This window comes from Battus philenor, unplaced genomic scaffold, assembly GCF_028537555.1.
Source record: "Battus philenor isolate CCGP_79_NKW_IND1 unplaced genomic scaffold, ilBatPhil1.0.hap1 SCAF_15, whole genome shotgun sequence".
Taxonomy (NCBI): domain Eukaryota; kingdom Metazoa; phylum Arthropoda; class Insecta; order Lepidoptera; family Papilionidae; genus Battus; species Battus philenor.
The window spans coordinates 9,674,149-9,689,902 of record NW_027181677.1 but is presented as its reverse complement, the minus strand read 5'-3'; the positions used below and the strand labels follow the sequence as shown (position 1 = coordinate 9,689,902).

The window sequence follows — 15,754 nt, the reverse complement described above, 5'->3', positions numbered from 1 at the left end:
TGATAGATGCGGCATGTTTACGAACACTAGGTGGACTGGCAACCATAGTTAAACTCGCTAGAAGTCGCTGAATCGTTGCGATTCTAGGGTAGCCTATTCCTTACTGTGGGCATATATTGACTGATACGATGATGAAGATGATGATACAAAATGAAAAAGAATAAAATACAAGGAGCCCCTCAAAATAAAATTAATTTTGTTAACACTCGTTCCAACTAGTGGCCATCATTAAGGCTTTATAAACAGTGTAAGGGACGACTATTCTAAGTCGCGGCACGTCAAAGCACCTATCCGTAGGAGTTCTTGGTAAAAACCAGTCCGTAGGCGCGAGCCGTCGCTCGCGTGCTAAGCGTACGCCGTACCTCGCCCGTCGCACGCGCTAAGAGGGGACCCACTATATAAACCCCGGCGCCCTTCCTGATTCAATCATTCCTATCTGACGCTCCGCGTGTGCGTGTCGCTCTCCACGCCCCTCCTGTATATACGTAGTCGTAATTGTTTACACTAAGTTTACTTTAAAGTTAGCTTTTAATAATGTGTCTCGCTAAAGACGGATCATCTTCGCCGCAGAAGGAGGCACCTTCGCCTCGATCGCCTTGGAAAAAGCTCTTAAACCGTCAGGTAATTGAAAAACATATTTTCTGTACTTGTTTCTTCGCACTCAATCAACCAAAAAAATTATAGATATTTAAACAAAAATGTCCTAATTAGTGTTTGTTTTTTAATTACAGAGCGTCAAGCTGAAACTTCCGCGGGAAGTGAGAACCACAACGCGAGTTAATCTTAACAAGTGCTGGTCGAAACTTGGAGAACTAATCTCCAACTCCTCACCGCGCACTGACCTGCCATCACAAAAGACTGCATATCCTGAGGAACCTGTTTTAGTACCATTCTCTAAATACTTCTTCCCTATTGACCCGGTCAAACCGGAGGTTGTCGAAGACACTGACAATGTTGAAAACCAGAACATCATCAACTCCAATCGGTACCAGCTCGTCGCCGAGGACCTAGAAATCAATGACAATATGGCCAACGAAGTTCGTGAAATCTGCTACTCTGCCTCCAAGACCAACTGTTTCGTATGTAAATTCTGTTATTAATGTCTCTATAGCTTAGTTTAATTCCATTGCTCTTCTGTCTCTTTGCTTTCCAATCAAAGATTAAACTTTCCATACTATTAGCGCAGTGAAAACAAAATCATGTCTTCCATTGTTTAGATTAAGTGCGTGCTCGTATCGCAGAGTACACCAATGTCTTCCATTAGCATTAGTAACTAAGATTGTTGGTGCAACATATTTCTTCAAGTTGTTCATATTGTGATGTTGCTTAAGGATTCAAGTCTGTGATTGTTAGCTGTATTTGCAATTTTGGAGTTTAATGAGGCATCATCAATCTTTATAAATTAATTGTTCGATATAATTAAACAGTGTAAATTGTGACAGCATTTTGGTAGACAGCTTTAAAGCCCAACTGCACTGTAATTATCAAAGCACCAATAACCGGTTAGCAATTTCATTTCTCTTCCTGTATAATCTGTATTTGTTTATTTTAAACAATCGATGTCTTCCATTAGTTTATAAGTGTTCGTCTGTGATTTTAAAAATACACGTGAATGAAAGCTTTAATTAGTTTTAAGAAGGAATTATTATAGAGATTTAATAGTTTATGTGCTTTATTTGTAAACTATGTGCTTGGAAGGTTTAAACTTACTGTGTATATCTGTAAAAAGATTGTTATAAAATGCTTGTACACGGGTAATATCTCTGTCTTGCGTAAGTTATATTTACAAATATTCACAGTGAACTATCTACTTTATAATCTAGATATGAATGTATACATATCTTTCATGAAAGCTTTAATAGAATATAAGTGTAGCTAGTTCTAGATTTCTTATCATTTCCTTGTGTTACTTTTTTTTTAAATTTTGGTTTTTCGTAGCAGAAATAGGCCGAGCGTGCCAATCTTAACTTTTAGAATTACTATTTTAATTATATTTTTCTTTGCATGCCAGTTATAGATGTTAAGCTTAAATTAAGATTTAGTTTTAAATTTTAAAATTAGAACTTTATATTCTTCCAATGTGTCAATGTTTAGTATAGTGTAAACCTACTTAATTGTTTCTTTTAATTAGATAGTAAGTTATATAAGCCACTTTTGTAGACTGATGTTATTGATAAGAACTTTCATGACTTTCGTTTGATCTCTGAATCTTAATAAAGTTAAATTGAAAATACGTTTGTTTCTCTTCTATACTCTTATAAAGCACACCTCGTTTTTAAAACATTAGAAGGTCATTTATTCTCGAGACACTTCTAGAATATCTTAGTACTGACTCTCGTTTCTAAACTCTAACACCTAACGATTAAGAATGTATTTGCTATACCGGTGCCTCTACTGCAAACAGTCTGATCAACATTTTAGTTTCAATATGAAGCCTTGAATAAAATTCAAAAAAATTACAGTCAAAGCCAGCCATTAGGAAAATAATACAATCACCCAAGAAATGATAAATTAGTACTACCTTTCCCAAAATTCTATGAAAATCTTGAAGTAACATCGTGGCGATCATTGGTAGAGGCCTATGCCTCGTAGTGAGCATTTATGTCGAAATTATGATAATAAACAATACATTATTGTAGCCTTTTATTATTTTTACTTTTTTTTTCTTTTTTGTTCAATATTATTTTCTACATTAATCTTTTTTCAGTGTTTTCCAACAACTGTACAATTCTACCCAAGTAGAATATTACGTAAAAAAATTACCTACAAAATATTGTATTTCTGATATTATGGAAATAGATATTATTATGAAAGTAATTTTTCATATTTTTTCTCAATTACAAGTACTTTTTGCTTTTTGTCCTTCACAGCATCAATTGAGTCATAGGGGCGAAGCGCTCAAAGTGCTCTAGTGTAAACTTTACAGTTATCGTGCTCGGAACTTCCTCGTTAACTTTGGCTTAAATCAATAGATTTCTTAGATCGCTCAAACGGATTCTCCATAAGCATTTCGTTACAAGGGTTTTCACGAGAGGCTCTCATTTGATATATTACCTACTTATTAAGAACAGAGGGCGCCCTGGAGAGCAGAATCTCAGCTCGTTCGGTAGACATTACTGAACTAACCTAGGAACTGCTACAGTTACCATAGCTATCACCGACACCGATTTCGCTGGAATATATTCCTGTAATCTTTTAAATCGGAAAATGTTCAAGTATTTTTTATCTAAGTATGGAAACTATAAATTCAGAAATACCAAATTATCAATAGTAAAGACTTCAAATCGAAGTAACAGGTTTTGAACATATGAATCAGTTTCTAGAATGACTTTAATCTTCTTTCCAAACTAAACTTGACAATCAACATAACAATCCGTAATATAAAACTATATACTAAATAAACACTCTTAACACAACCTGTTTTATAAATATGCAGCAAATCAATCACACTTAAAAATGATTGAAATATTGACATACAGTTCATTCATTACCGTTGTGATTTTTTTACCTTACTTGCCCTGCTGCTTAAGTGCCATTTGCAGATTCCGCTCCTCCTGGCCTGCCTCCTGAAAAGCCTTATACCTATCTACGTATCAACATACTCCAATTTAATCGGACTGTGAACCGTTATGATCGTTTCAATAAATAGTTCGAGATAAGAAGTATATCTTATAAAATCATTTTTTGCAAAATTTAGTAGAATTAAACAAGTAAATAAAATTTTAAATAACAGCAAACACAAAAATAATGCAATTAAAATAGTTCGTCTTTAAAGGCTGGTCACATTATTTAATTAACGTAGAAATACGTAATAAGTACGTAATGGATTTTAATACAATTACAAATACCAACCCTAAGATGTAGATACTATTACGAGGCTCTAATAATAACTTAATGATAACCATCATAAAAAGAAGCAAAAATATTGATTATAAGAGGAAGAATGAGGATCAATCTTAGCCTCAGGTTTGATTACACGCAGTTAATCTTAACTATATAACATACAACTATAACAACCGCTGCTCATAATTAGAAAAGAAAACATCTTAAAGTGACCGGTACGTCTTTGGGCTAAACACCAGAAATATGCGACATGTACCATTCTGTACTATGCTCACGTGATGAAGGTTTATTGTCGGTTCTTCTCAAATTAGAGCTTGATTGGTACACTTTTATATTAAAATGAAATGATGCCACTACAGGAGAAATAGATCATATTTTAGTTTCTATAATTTCTGACATTCTTATCATATTTCATAAGTAATACAATACGCAAGTGGTCACTGTAAATATAATTTTAAATGGATAGTCATCAACATTTAGACTATAGGACGTTCACAACTGGACATAGGCCTCCCCTGTTTATTTCTAATAGGACCAGCAGAAGGTGACCTGCATCCAGCGCCTTCTAATGACCTGGATAATGATGGGAATATATTAATAAATAGATAACTAATTATGATAATATATTACTTAGCAATGAATAAATACCACACATGCATTCAATTTCTTAAAAAAATTTCATATTCAATAAAAGCCACAAAACAAAGAATCCAATAAACGCCTGTGGCACCTGTGTAACTGTTATAATAAATTCTGATTATACTAAAACGATTACGTGAAATAATGACAAATGATATTAAGTCATGATTGGTGATTATAAATTTTAAATTATGGTTTATTTACAACATTTCAATTCAATATCGCATTAGTGTAATAAATCTTGTATTTCTATGATGAAAACAGGTGCAGAATGACACTCATTGATGCCGGAATGATTTATAGTTCAATAATGAAGGTTAGCTATGGAATATCTGTGCGTAACTTTGTTAGGAGTAATTATCTTTAATGCGTTAAATGCTAATGCTTTACAACGGAATTATTTACTAAGTTTTAATTAAGTAATCATTAGTTTTATTATAACATTTCAGTGACCTTAGGTTACTGTTTATTCAATAGCATTAACAGTTTATGCAGATAGAAGACAGAGCACTCTTAGTCTTTTCCAAAACTCTTTTTAGGTTACTATGTTCGAAAGATTGCTTAGGGACTTAAAGAAAATATTATGAGAAAATTAGAAAATAGTCAACATACTAGATGGAACGACGACATTATCGAGGATGCAGTACAAGACTAAAAACATGATGACACATCTATCATCAACATCATAATCTCCGCTGATATATGCTCAATGTAAACCAAGGTCTCCCCCAAAGTTCGATACGATGATTGCTCATGCGCTGCTCGCATCCAGAAACTTCCAGTATGTTTCCCGTCGCCTACCACTTTATACGAGCAATTTTTAATTACGTCGGTGACCTCAACTCATCTAGAGATCTGTTCGTAATTAACATATATGGACAATAATAACATATTGTGACATTCAATAATCTTTGTGTCATTAAGATGTCCCCTAGTAAGATATTCCTTCCGCTAAGGCAAAGATAGGGACTTCTGCTATTTTAAACAACATTGATATTATTAACACGTTTTATTAAAATGTAGGAAACACTTTCGTATACTCGTGTTATTTTAATGTCGCTGGTCAAGTGCGTCAATGGTTAAAATCAGAGAATGTTATACTGCAAGCAGTAGCATTTCGCACATCACAGCGGACCAAGGCTTACTTGCGGTTCATCTCGAATCCGCCACCAAGGCCATGTTGTGGGCCTTCTTCGATACTCAATTCTTCGGCTGCAGATGAGGAGCTCTGATGGTCTTTCTATTTACAATTAAAGATGTCAATTCTCTTTAAGAGAAAAATTGAAATATGTCGTTCTTTGGCAATTATTGTAAGTCACTAATACATTTTTGATTATTCTCGGAACTGTAATATACACAAATTTAATAACAGAAGCAAAAATTAATTCTGTGTACCTAAGACTCGACATTGAGTTAGACAATCTTTCTATGGACAACCTGTACGCTTTTACAATATGATCCCAGAAAATATTCATATGGCTAAGGTCAAAGACACAAGACTTATTGCTGTAAATGAATTTATAGAAGATGCCTCAACCTGGCAATGATGTTTAGTTTTGTTTGTTATTAAAAAGGTAACTTTACAATGTTTAAATATTAGTCCCGTTGAGTTTCAATCGCCTTCTTTTCTTACGTCTGTGGCACTTCATCCGAATAGCTGGTAAAATCAACTTGATGTCAACAAGAGATGTAAACCATCGTATAAGGGGTTTTTGAATTTAAATTTAAATTTCTCTCTTTCCATTTCTGCAATAAGTAATGTACATAAATAAATCAAGTAGAAGAAAAGGTTTAATATTATTATATATTATTTTTATTAAAGAAAAAAAAATATGACAAGTTGCTGTCTAGGATAATTAAGATTTTAAGTATTTTAACATTTCATTTATTTCTTTAAAAAAATGTTTAATACTGTACCGGAAAGAAGTAATTGGCTTTTCCCAGAACATTACAAACAAATAATGTGTAGAAAACGTCTCAGATCGATCATTTTATTTATTTATTGACTTATTACCTTAATGATATTTGGGAACTACTGCCCTTTTTTATTTTGTTCTCTGTAAGAATGTAGTAATAATGAAATTACTATATTTTCATTACGCGATATTTTTTATTTTATTACATTAACACGTCTATGATTAGCATGTGAACTGCATTTTTTAACATTTTTCTCGCTCATTTTTTCTTTATAACGTTAAGATGTATTCGAATTTTTCGTTTAGAGACATTGGGGGAATTGACATTTTATTTTTATTACATATTTATCAATGAAAATTAAAGGCCGAGCTTAAATCAAGAGCATTTATACAGTCTAGCAGATATTTAATGGTCATTATTTTAGCTGTAACATCTACGTTCACTATTGCATATAAGCCTTCCCCTTGATTTTCAATAGGATAGGCTGGATGCGGCTTGCATCCAGCAAATTCATATGTCCACCTTGAGGGTGGACGTCTGGCAAGCGCAGCGTACGCTTGCTATATCCATATATATACTGTAATCTTTAATTCAGAACCTTATAGCCCCAGTGGCCATCTATTATGCGCGCCAACTGCAATTTCTATATAAAACAAAGCCACCACTTTGATTCAATCTCGTAAAGAAATCGCAAGCATTTGCTTCTAAATTGCTCGATGAGCGACTATGAATTTTACAATGAGTCCCAAACTAAAAGACTACATTTCACTACCGTAAGCCACATTTGAAGAAGTTTTGTACCGTAGCGATTTTCACGCTCGAATACATAAAAAAGATTCTGGTACCATGTTTGAGGCATCTGAACTATTTCTTCGGATTTTGTGACATAAATTCATTATCAGCCAAACAGCTAAAGCTATTGCCGTTGCTCAGTGTAACAAGACGTCGGTCCATAAAATTAATAACAAGCAGCTGTGACGGAAGGTAAGTCAACATCAATGTAACGCGTCGCATGGCGTGAAATCGCACGCGAAAACGAAAAGCCGTCGCGAACCGCTCAATGCAATACAGGGCAGAATCAAAAGACATGTGTTTGTAATACTGACACCCGTTCAGCGTATCGAATCTTCGAAGAAAGCCCGTACAAATCCCTAAGAAATAACCGAAAAACCGAAATTTTTCTGCGATTCGTCACAGCGCACCGATTTACACGGTGCCCTATTACCATGTCCTTCGCCGGTGCGACGTAGATCCCGGAACGCTACGACATGGTTATACTCCTTTGTCCTGTCTTATATCGCGGGGTCGGAACGAATCGGCCTTAGAAATATCGTGCGATTTATCATTCTTAAACGTTCGCCCGCGCGTTGCATTATATCAGCTAAATGGACGTCCAGTACTTTTGTCAAATGTCACGTTTCCAGACCATTTTGTGACACGTAGGAATTGATGTCCCGCATTATGGGATACTGCAAAGATACCTTCAATAGCCGTTCATCTACTGCATTCATATAATTTTGAATGAAATGATAATGAAGTAATTTATTGTAAGATAAGTACTAAAATTCTAAATTACGAAATCGTTTTCTGAGGAAGGAAATAAACTTTGATCATATAGGTTGACGGTACAACTCGTATGAACAGTTAGATTACTACCTCGGAAGCGTGGGTCTGCTCGGAACCTGGTGATCAGTTGAACGTGTCGGCTGGAAAGGCTTTGCCTGATTTCGGAAACTATGCTGCAGCAACAATTGGGCCTATCCTATCGCACTCATGAAATCAGCTGCAATTATGGCTAATTAATCCCAGACAAGTTATTCAAAGAAACAAACTCACAATTAGTGACAATAATTGAGACAATAGTGTGAGAAAATCTAACACTAACGTCGTCAGCAGTTGAAGTAATGCCATGTCTTACACACAAACATTACGGGAACCAGAAGACTGCGACATTTCTTATAGTGCCAGTTGAAATATATAAAAATAAAAAGTATCGTCATGAGCCAAGTAGGTTAAAGTACTCACTGCCTAGTATCTTTACGGAAGATATATATATATATATGTATGTATGTATAGATAGATATTAGATAGATATAATTACCGACGCGACAGACAGTCGCACTACAACAAGTTCGAGCGGTGTTCGAACATGTTTGTACGTGTTCTTGCTACTGTACGACAAATCCATATAAATACGACCACGCTATGCTAAGTTATTGGAGAAGACATCTATTTCTTTCTCTGACAATCGAGTAAATATTAATTAGTACAATGTGTCAAGCGTTGCACCAGACTTGGTTTTTTTTTTAATTTATTAGCTCGCGGATTAGGAATCCAGGAACCCTGAGCTCTTAAAAGATGTAAAAGCCCTAAAGGCTAACCGTGCTTAACAACAATCGACTATAACCCAGTTGTGGATTGTCACTATAGCGCCACCAATGGCATTTCGCTGTAGGTCGAATAATCAAAGTTTTGGAATAAATGAAACAAAGGAAATATCAAGAGATTTTTAAATACTACGGAAGATTTTCTCTCGAAATATGCAAGAATTTTGGAACGTATTCAAAATTAAAATATAAATTCAAAGTTAGAATGAATTTACTAGTTTGCTTATATTTAGCTAGTTATTAAAATATAATGACCAGCCAAATATATGCAAGCTGTTAAATACATTCTCAAATACGAGGTTCTATAGAGATCAGAGAATCAAATTTAGTTTTATTTCAAGAAGGAATTTAATGTACGAATATAACATTACTGCATGTCAGTCTTATAATATTTGCTGGATAGCCGCGGAGCCTTTGTGTTAAACAAAAGCTTTTATGTAACGCACTATCAAAGCATTGGATCTTGTTCGGAGTTCACAGGTTTACTAAGTTTAGTACAATAGAGTATTAATGGCACTTTACCTAAAACTTCTTTATGTATTCATTGATTGATTTTTACTATCCGCTTTGGATTATTTACATTTATCACTAGTGTCAAATAGAAGTGCTAGAATTAAATTGAGTTCTTTTATAGAATAGTTAAACTTAAAATATTTGGCTTTGAAGGTTCCAAACGCGCTCTGATCTGAGAAGATACGAAAATCATTCATCAATAGGGATATTTGTCCAATAGTAAGAGCAATTCACTCTCAACCTTACGTAGCAGGAAGAATTGCCCGTCGGAAGTTGCAGTTGGTGGGAAATATTTCTTGTGCAACCGACGGCATTTGGGGCTGAAAATTACACGAGCGGTGACCATGAGCCAGTAGACGCGGCTTAATAAAGGTTGCCGGAGGTCGCTTGATGCGGACGGCATGAAACCGGTCGTTTTGGCGATCTTTTGGAAAGGCCTATGCCTTGTAGCGGGCATCTATTGGCTGACATAAATTAATGAAAATTCTTAATCTTTATTCACGCTAAAATACGTTCCACGGTTTCTTACGAAATATTGGTTAATAACTTTTTTAATTGATGGCATGATAAACCCAAGGCATTACACAAAAGTATAAAACGATTTATCGAATTTCTAAACACACAGCAATAAAGCGAAACTCGAAGTTACGTGCGTAGAAAGGAAATTCTCACTGTAATAATATTTCGAAAGCCGTGTTAAACTGTTACACGATAATTACAGTTAATTTATTATATTGCTACCAGATACCCCGATATTATCTCAAATGATTATCTCGAATTCTGCTGTCATCTAAGTTATTGAATACTTCCGTCGTAAGCCCGTTATACAAACGGACTGCGATTCACGTTTTTGTATATATATCTTATAGCAAATAAAACAAAAGCTTTACTATGCTTTTATAAGAAAATAAATATGTAAAAATTATTATTTAATAGTGTAATTTCAAATTCTATTATTTTTACTTGATGCTACGCCAGATTTACGTTCGTACAAAATTATTTGCCTGTTACATTCCAAAAGGAAAAGAAAAGAAAAAATGTGCTGAATTCTTTGTCGATTTAATTTCTTCATAATTAATAACGATTATAGTACATGTTTTATATACAACTTAGTATATATATAGATCAAAGTAGTTAAAACTAATTGTATTTATAATATATTCAGTATTACACAGTGGTCATTTAATTAAATTATTCAACATTTTTGACGACCTTGTTAAAGACGTTGATAGATTCATAACGCTGGCTGCTATCAAACCGTTTTATATTCTACGAGGCTAGACTAAATCCGACATCCTACGGCCGAAGTGATGACCAAATAACGCACAGAACTGATGACTGTTGGGACCTTAAAGATCACAAAGTGGATTTTCTATTTCGTACGCTGCAAGATATAAGTGATAACATTTTCATTGTAATGTTTGATGGCACTATAATTAAACACGTCTTTTGTTCTTGGTTTTCAACTTTTTTTAACGTCAAATGTTTGACAGCTAATGAGAAAAGTAATGTTTTGACTGTGGTCTATGTAATTTTTCTCTCCGTAGAAACCTCCTACATGCCGCATTGGTCAAGCTTTCCACTTTTGCGTTTAACAACACATTTGGCGATTTTTATCTATTTGTATATGAATAACATAATATGTAATGATTCCATAGGTTTTCTCACATCTTGAGCAACATTATATACTTATGGCAAAAACTTTTTGAATTTACTCTAAACTGTGTCTAATGCTATCTTTTATTCCTCCTTTTACAAAAAAATATCGTTTTGCCACAAAACCACTAACATGTGAATAAATAGTTCAAATAAAGTCCGCCGACTTACTTTAACCAAACGTTAAATACCTTCGGTATCTTATTGACATCCAAGAACCTGTGAAAATCAGAGCCCGCCTTGTTAAAATTCACAGCAAACGTGTTTTGTTCGATCGCCCGATGTAAAACAAACAAGTCTTCCGTAAAATTCTCCTCTATAGTATGCGAACCAACTTGTGACAAATAACACTATTTATTTTGAACATTAAACAAAATAAAATAAACCTTATCATGTTAGTATAGCTATCGTTATCGCTTGAACTGCTAAAATAGACACGTTCACGCTTTGCGATTGCGTCGACAAGAGATAGAGACTAAAAAGCGGCAGTACAGTCAATGGAAATGTATTATTACAGACAAATATAAAGTATCAACTGAAACCTAAAATAGTACCGACACAAGGATTGAAATTATTTCACATTCTGTAAATCATGGGGGCTGAACTTAGTCTTTAAAATAAGTAAGCGAATTATGAGCGAAATTACCGACATAATTACTTCCATTGATTTCTTCATCTTCATTTCAATCGTGGGACGGCCACTGTTGGACGCAGATTTCCAACAAGACTGGTAACATGCATCTAGAGTTTTCCGGCGCCCTTAACACGTTTAACTGTTATCATCCGCAATATATTCAATTAAAATAAACTAGCAATTATCCTAGCACTGTAAGCTAATTATTTTTTTAAGTTAATTTTAGTTATTTTTTCAACATGTGTCACAGGAAATATTTTTTATTTTAAAATTGATGCAAACTTTTAACTGCGGAAACAAACTGATTATACAATTTATCAAAAAATATTGTTGACGTAAAGCTAAGATAGGAAATAATCAAAGTCGAAGTCAAAATGACGTTATTACAGATCATTATGATAATCGAATGTTTAAAACCAATTTTACGTTTGTCCGAAATGCGCCATCTATTGAACTAACAAAAAACTTAGTGGAGTTCGTATTTTTTTTCATGATTGTATAAAAAAATTACTCAAAAATAGAAATATTAGAATAAATAGAATAATATGCTTTTGGGAGAGCTAGTGCGTAACAAATTTTTTAAATTTACTAAAAGATTAATTTTTTCAAGCTTAGTAGTTTTTTATAGATTCATCAATGTTATAGAATCAATGTCTACTATCTGTCTAAATATCTATGTCCATAAGGATAGTAAAATAACGATGTACATACAAGTAAGCTCTAAGATAAGCTTGAAAAACATGAGCCTTCCCATGGCTCTATAAAACTAGTAAATCCTTTGCAGGCAATAAATTTTGTTAAATTTGTGTACAATGAACTCCTGCGTTTGGATTATCGTGTAATAAATTTTAAAGGCTTATAAAATATGAAGCTATATGAACACTGTTACAGTGTACAAGATTTTTAACGATTTTACGGCTTGGGAATTTGTCTAACTACACAAAAGAGGATATTTTTTCAATCAATTTAAATTTAAAAAACGTTTGGCACATAAAATAACACTTATAATTATCAACAAATTTTATTTATAATAAAAATTAGAATAAATGATGTAAAAAGAAAATATTTAAATTAAAGAAAAATATTTATATACATATTTAATACAAAATAATCGTGCATACGGGTCGCATTCGAATTGCATGTTTGAAAAAGTCGTTGTGTGAGTAATACACACCAAAAAATATATTTTCGTTTTGTATGTACTACATGATTATTATATTTTATTTAGTTAAATATTAATAAAAGAAAATCAGCAAAACAAATTAAATTTTCGAAATTGCAGGTGGCCCGCGGGCCGCGTGTTATTCATCCCTGTGTAAAAATAGCTAGGACTTTAAGGTTCTGAAGTTGAGACCACGAAACAACAAGTGCAGAGTAAAATGTCCACCAAGGAGATGGTTATATAAGCCGCTTCTAACCAGCTCTATTGAAATATAGGGGGGAATTATTGTCGTTAAACTTTTCGTAACTTTAGTAAAAAAAAACCATTTGAAGTGAATTTGGAGTGAAGTAAACGTGAAGTGGCTACAACCGGCTTGTACACGAAAAATACATTTCGTTTTACACACTTTGTCGAATGTTGACTTTCGCAAGGACGTGTTAAGTGCGCAGGAAATCATTACCAAAGAGCAGATAATTAGGTGCGGTTGTGCAACACTTAGTGACTTCCGATTGCTTGCAGGGTGCATATATATCTTTGTATTTTTAAGGATATGTGTTCAGCACTCTTTATTTTTAAAATATACTTGTTTAAATATGTACATGTTTCCCATAAATCAATGTCAAACCAAAATAGGACAGTTAAAAGATAAAAGCAAAATCCAGATTTTTTTCTCTAGAAAACCATCAGTTAGTTTTGGATGAGGAAAATTTTTCGAGAAAGAGTGCTACTTTCGGGAAAAAAATCAGCTTATCGTGAACAGCAGAATTACCCACTTACGTCATAGTTATCACTTTGTATAATGTGATTGAAAATAGGTGTAAAAGCTTTAAAGATATACATAATAAATGAGCATTCATCCCTGTCAATCTTTTACGCTTATAACCAATCACGCTGTATATAAAATTGTGATAAATAATAAAAAGTTTACGAACTTTCATGTAATCGTGTAATCTTTTATTGACATATGTCCTGTTTATCTAAAAAGTTTGGTTATCAAACGTTGCGTGCAAAACACAAAGGCGCCAACCAACCTGTAGCATTTGACGCAATCGGTAAAGGAAGCGCTAAAGCACATCCATTAGTTGCCTGCACAAATCACAAACACGTGGCGAATGCATAACCAGACATTTAAAGAAACTATCCACTTAGTTAGGCTGTTAACACACTTCTTATTTGTGGTAGAACAATATTCATATTACTATATTAATTACGTATATAAGGAGATTGATTATAGGTTTCAAAGTTTTAAATGGGTGAATGTAGAACACAATGTCAATAAAAAAACTTTAAATATTTTACATCTCCAATCGCCTTGTACAAAGTGATCACTGGGAATATGTTTTGTTATGTTTGTTAGTTTCCAATATATTTTTTCTATTGGAATGCCACAGGCGAATAACTTTTGGCATTAATTAATTTTAATATATAATTTAAATATAGTACTAATTTTAATATAGTATCTTAATTTTGAAAACACTTTATGATTTACGTAATAAATCTATGACACCATTTATTTCTTGACAGGGTTACAAATTCACCGTCTTAAAGTTTTTACTACATTACATATATAAACAATCAACCTGTTTAAAATGTACATCTCACATTTAGAGATTATAATGAATATAACTGAAATAGCAAGAAGAAAAATCCATATAGCAAATTAAATATATATAAATATATAAAAATATATTGAAAAAAAAGTTGTGTCAAAAATAAAATAACTTGTGTGTCATCAACCTTACATTCCCTTTTTGTTTGTACAAAAAACAGTTACAAATGAAAAAAAATATATAACTGCATGTGTGTAGCGGGTACAATTTTGTGCGGTTTTAAATTACTACCTCGCATTCCTTTTTTAACGGAAATGGCGGATTTTTGAGTGTTGACAAAAACGCGTTCTGCCTACGGTTAGACGTGTTTGCCAAAATTATCTCTTTTTTTTTTAATTGCATCTAATTTTGTTATGGCGCAAAAACACTTCCTTCGATTTTTTTATTTTTCACCAAATTTATCAATGATTTATATTAGTAATAATATAAGCATTTGCTTAAATATTATAGACTTGTTAATTACTTATTTAATGACAGCCTATACAAGGGGACCGGTTTTACGTGCAAAAGCAGTTAAGGAGTAAATGTATTTGTCATTTTCTGTTAACTATGGATGGTATACCCTATCGAAAAAATGTAAAAAATCGAATTACTACATATTCAGACACTGCAGAGATAGATCACCGCTATGTGGAATTATGACATAGTTAAGATCGCGAGAAAACAAAGGCAGGGCAAGACTAAAGATCACCACGATGCGGTGGCGATCTCTGAAGCTGGCCAGGTCTTGCAGTGGCCGTCTATCGACTGAAAAGAAAATGAAATTATTATTGTAATTTTAACAATGTATTGCTTTTTATCTGTGCTGACAGGTTTTGTGCTCCCAGAAGTAATTGATCGTTCGCAATACGATACAAAAAATAAATTAATATAACTATATAAATATTCCTAAGCCTTTGTGAGCTATATTGGCTTAGATAGACTTTGTTGAAACGTTTTGGCATGTTTTAACACAAAGAAGACTTTTACCGTATATTTAGACATATTAACAAACTAGATAGTGCCAGCTAGAAACACTATGTGCGAGCGTGCATTTACGTGTGACGTCCATTTGGGTGATATCACATTATTTTAAGAATTTCATATAAAGACTTTTCTAATGAAAATTGAATATTACTGAAAAAAATTTGTATTATTTTTTAAATAGTTTACTACATAAGACTTTATAGTTTTATACTACTCTATAATTAGAGTTTATACGATATAATTTTTACGGTTAAATCTATAAATTTAATTTTAGATAAATTTTTTTTTAATAATGAACCTGTTAAATATTTTATTCAACTAAAGGACAGTGCGGCTTAACCATTAACGATGTTAAATAATTTTAAAATTAAATTTCACTTTAATATTGCTTTATACTGTTTATAAGGCTTTTCACAATATTCAAACC

The 15,754-nt window shown here is 33.1% G+C and overlaps 1 protein-coding gene across 1 annotated transcript; it reads left to right on the top strand.

Annotated features, from left to right (window-relative positions):
• Positions 1-448: 448 nt before the first annotated feature.
• Positions 449-2,196, top strand: LOC137918870 (uncharacterized). The gene is made up of 2 exons (XM_068761797.1): positions 449-621; positions 732-2,196. The coding sequence occupies exons 1-2, from the start codon at positions 535-537 to the stop codon at positions 1,098-1,100; spliced, it is 456 nt and encodes a 151-aa protein (XP_068617898.1). The 5' UTR covers positions 449-534; the 3' UTR covers positions 1,101-2,196.
• The last annotated feature ends 13,558 nt before the right edge of the window (positions 2,197-15,754 follow it).